At 39.1% G+C, this 4,830-nt stretch overlaps 1 protein-coding gene across 3 annotated transcripts in view; it reads right to left on the bottom strand.

Moving 5' to 3' along the window:
• The window catches only part of BST1 (bone marrow stromal cell antigen 1), a 30,662-nt gene that overhangs the window by 22,239 nt on the left and 3,593 nt on the right, over nt 1-4,830 (bottom strand). For all 3 annotated transcript variants that reach the window (XM_075148806.1, XM_075148804.1, XM_075148805.1), the window contains 4 exons: nt 4,010-4,139; nt 2,796-2,931; nt 2,225-2,307; nt 1,588-1,664 (listed from right to left, as the gene is read on the bottom strand). In XM_075148806.1, coding sequence (XP_075004907.1) covers nt 1,588-1,664; nt 2,225-2,307; nt 2,796-2,931; nt 4,010-4,139 — 426 coding nt within the window. The remainder of the gene's footprint in view (nt 1-1,587; nt 1,665-2,224; nt 2,308-2,795; nt 2,932-4,009; nt 4,140-4,830) is intronic.

Below are 4,830 nucleotides of genomic sequence, written 5' to 3'. Positions count from 1 at the left end.
ATAACACGTAACTTGATGATTTAAGTGTACAAACTGTAATGCAGGATAAACTTTGGAAGTGGCTTTGAAATGCCTGAAAACAGACCAGGGAGATGTTTAGGAAGACAGGTAGATCTTTCAGATTACCTTCTGCTATTAATTTTTTCAACTCTAAGCCCTTTTCAAACAAGCTCTCTTAAATGAATTCAGTAATAAATGGGCCAGAAGATACACAGCAAAGAAAACAGATGGAGTAACTGGCTTTGTTTTTTTCATGGCAGGCTGTGTTCCAGTAGTGGAGATTTCACTGGTCATGATACCACCAGACAGGTGACCCAGGGAACTGGTGGAAGGAATTAATTTATGTGTAAGAGGTTTCTGAAATAAGGAATCTGTAGATTAACAGAAATAAGGAATTTGTTTCTGAAATAAGGACTCTATATGGGATTCTGGGCATTGACCTGCTGCCAGGTATTATCATCTGCAGAAGACTTGATCCCAGCTGACCACCTGACCAACCCAAGGAGACCATGTAAGTCTTCTTGATTAGCTGAAAGCTGTGTATGGAGATGGACCTTTTGGGGGATGGAGGTAAGTAGGTAGTAGGTGTTTTGGAACAGATGGTTCTTGTTTCTTGCCTATCCAGAGATAAAATTAACTTTTCAATGATTATTTTTAGTCCTCAGTGAGCACACAGAAGCAGGATCTGTTCTATGGGGTTTTTTTAAGATTTTTTTTGATCTGCCTTGGACAAGACAGTTGCTGAAGTAAGGAAAGATGTATTTTTGACCAAAGGTAGGCAGTCACTACAGCCACACATTCAGTAAAAATTCTTAAGGGTTTTTAAGGTTCTTAATTTATTGTATTTTTAGGGGGTTTTGTATTTATTGTATTCTTAAGGATTCTTAAGGTTCTTAATTTATTGCACTTTTGCAAAATTTGCATTTTGCAAAAATTGCAAAGTATTGCAATAAATCTTAAATATAAGCTTACATGAACTTCTGCATAGTGGTACACTTGTAAATCAAGGAAAAGATATCTGTCCTCAATATATGAGGGAGTAAGGAGAAGAGGGAGCTAATCCTTGCTATTATCCTTCTCAACGAGATTTTTTGCTTTCTTAAACCATAATGGATCTTGAACAACCTCCTCTCTTGGTCATGGAGAAATAGCAGGACCAAGCACTTTCACTATAGAACTTACCAAGTCTGCTTCTAGGCCTGACAGAGGCTACACTCCCTGTAATGATGTCCTCTCCTTGGAGGTGTCCCTGAATAGAAGTTTTGTAACACTCATCTTTTTGAAGACATACACATTTTGCCACAGTATGTTGGCTGACTTGAAAGCTGCTTTCAAAGAGCATTTATCCTGCTTGCCAACAGCAGTTTGTAAAATGCAGAAGTCAAAAGGATTGTTTTCATCCATTTCATGTTAATTCCTACAGCTGGGGACAATTAACAGTTGTCCCCACAACTCAGCAGACTTTGATGCAACAGGCTCTTTCAGCTACGCTTCCCATGCTTTGTGCAGCAGAAGACCCAAACAACTGGTTGACCCTTTTTTTGCAGGCATCAGACCTTGTACACATAAATAAGTCAGTTTTCTTACCCTGGGTCTGGATAAGCTCCTCCGACCGCAGAACCATTCAACAAGACATGTATCACCCCAGAACTGTGCTGCGCATACTGCAATACATAACAATTTTTCTTCAGAACTCATTTTACAGATTTGTCATATGACTTGGTATTGTATTGCGAGCAGCAATGACCAAGGAAAGAATTTTACCAAGAAGAGTATCAGAATTGTGAAAATAGTATCAAGCTAGCACCCACTGCAGTAGAGAGACAAGAATTCAATGCATCTTCTCAAACTATTTTCTCAAACCTATAGTTTCTTCAGCATAGGAAGAAAGTGTTTTGTACTCTGTGTTGGGTTTGATCTGTGAATAAAGACTGTCAAACATCACTTAGGACCTGTATTCAATAGACAACTAGTGTGCTTATTCTACTTAGTATATGCTTATAAATATTAACAAAGCTAACACAGAATTTTAACACATTATCTAGTTAAGGTAAAAGTTAGGTTCCCCTTGCTAAAACACTGTACCCAGTCTAAATAAGCATATTTGTATCATAGGAAATAATGTAGCACAGTTGCAGACTTAAATCTGTTTTGATCCGGTGGTTTTCCTGAACCACCCAGGACACTCATTAATGTACGAAGCCAGCACTAATGCACTATTTACAGTGATTGAGGCCATCCTCCAGAAAGATTCCACCGCGTTGTTTTCACATTCCTCCGTGGTAGGGCAGGATTCATAGTCCAGTCCTGGAGGAAGGCATGTGATTTGTGCTATTAGAGAGATGATAATGACCGTAAAAAGTGACTTTAGAAAGCAATTACATACATTCCTGCACTACTCACTGAACATACAAGATGGTCTGACATAACACTGAAAACTGACAGTTGTATTTTTTTCTATCATTTTCCATCCTTTGCAGTCTACACAAACAGTGACATTCTGTGGACTCAATAATTTGTCTGAAACGACTCTAACTCTATAGCTGGGATGCAGAAAGCTCCATGATCAGAGGACTGAGAAGGAGGTTTAGCTCCTGTGCAGCACTGTTTAGATTTCACTGTGTGCTCCCCTGACCGTAATGCTAAATATTCACACAAAACAGGGGAGAATGAGACAGGGAAGCTATATGTGATCTTTCTTGGGGTAAGAGCAAAATTAGCTCCTCCAGAACACAGCAGACAGTCTCCATTATAGTTTTACAGACAGATGTTTAATATAGCACTCATTGTCTTACCAGCACTGTCTGCCTGCCCACACCAGTTTAGAAAATCTCCAAAGAAGCCAAACAGAGTATCACCCAGAGACATGTAGCGACGGCCTCTGTCAGCAAAGCTATTGACTAGCAGCTGATTATTTTCCCAGAAGAGAGACTATACAAAAAAAACACGAAAAAAAAAGAGGAAGAAATGAACCATTACTTGGGTTTGGACACAACGAGATTATAGGGTGTTAAAAACAGTTTAGAACATGTTTTGGTATTTCTTTGAAAATCAAGCTAATAACCAGAAACGTTAGCTATCTCTTTAGAGGAACAAAGTTTGTTTTTACAGTGGTGTAAATTATCATCACTAGAGGCTTGAGGGATATTCATACCATACGCTGGGAATGGATATAGACCTATATTAAATATAGTTAGGCCTCGCTTTGCCTTCCTTAGCAGACAGATTTAGGAAAAGGGAGAAAAAAGGGAAGACAGATATTTCTAAGTGAGATATATCTTACCAGAAATCTCTCATACTGCTATGTTGGCCTATAGCGTGAAAAAATCATGTGTCTAGCTGTTATTACTGTGTTCGCAAAACTCTTTCATGAATTAAGCTACGTTGACAGGCGTATTTGTTGGTTTAGCTTGTATCATTTAGAGATAAGGAATAATTGTGCTAGAAGAAAAACTGCTTTAAAGCACAACCTTTTAGAGAAGGCCAAAGCACACATTCTGATGGGATACGATGGCACGAAGAGCGTGGGTTTTGCACTTTCACAGTTCTCTGCAATTGCCAGCACATCGAACACTTACCGTTTCCTAGCATATAATAACGTCCTATCTCATTTCTGCTTATGCTTGTTTAACATGTCAATGTTTAACATGTCATTGCCCTGAGGAGTGGAAGTAAAAGGCGATAGCAGGCACAATCTTTGCAGGGAGAGCACCTAACCTGAGGAAAAGTAGAAGTGGAAGTTCAGGGATTACAACAGAGCACAACAGGAAAAATGGGGGATCTTTGTAGAACGAAAATAGAGAAGTTGCTGAGAAGTTGCTGCATAAAATAAGCGCAGCCAAACACATTGAAAGATGCCATCAAGCTTGAGCCTAGCTTGTAAACTATAGACAGGCCAAAAATAATGAATCATGAGTCAGACAGAAGGACTCTTGGTCAATTTTGAACTGTGTCATGGAAAATCTGCTGGATGTCACAGGACTATTAACGTAACATTAATAATCATTACCTTGTTAGGTGGAATTGTGTGCAATGACAGGTTGATAAACAATTCATAGTCCTTAGGTAGAATGCTGCAAGGATCCTTGTTAATAAATGCATTTTTAAACGCCTCCCATATCTCTGAACAATTCTTTTCACTGTAATCATTGAAACAAACAAGTAAGCTGAATTGTTTTTTCGAAGCAGAGCAAGAAAGTAATTTGTTCCCAACTTCTTCAAATCCCCAAATTAAAAACCCCACAAGGTTAAGACAGCAAACTGAAGTCAGGGTGGTAGAAAACTTGCAACCCAGGAAGAGCATATAGGTCTTGTCTCTTCCTGACTCCCAACAGCAGCAGATTAGGAAGAAATAGCAATGAAAATATTACGATTTACAGTGTGGAATTAGAAATACATAGTAATTCAACAAAAATCTTAGAAGGTACAGTATACACAGTGAGCTTGCTATCCAGCAGTGTAGAAATACTAACGAAAACAGCTTGCTCTGAAATTTTCCAGATTCAAAAACCATTTCAATTAAAGCGTAGCTAAATGTGCAAAGCTACTGGGATGTAAAATTACTCTTAAAATGTCAGATTCAAGTCCAGGAGGAGTTACTAAAAAGTTTCGATGGTAGGTTTTGACAAAGAGACGCCTTCTGTGTATACAGGCCCTAGGATTATGCACCTTCACCTTGCTGGAATGAGTACGCTGACCGTGTGGGACACGTACCCTCACTGCGCAGTAGCTACAAGAATAGTGGTAAGATTCAACATTTAAACTGCTCGTGTAGGGGGGCCTGAAATAAGATGCTAGGCTGTGCACTTTGACGGCTCCCTTCTGCCAGCT

Source organism: Calonectris borealis, chromosome 4 (assembly GCF_964195595.1).
Source record: "Calonectris borealis chromosome 4, bCalBor7.hap1.2, whole genome shotgun sequence".
Classification (NCBI taxonomy): Eukaryota; Metazoa; Chordata; class Aves; order Procellariiformes; family Procellariidae; genus Calonectris; species Calonectris borealis.
Note: the sequence above shows the minus strand (reverse complement) of the source record. Positions and strands in the feature narration are given on the sequence as shown.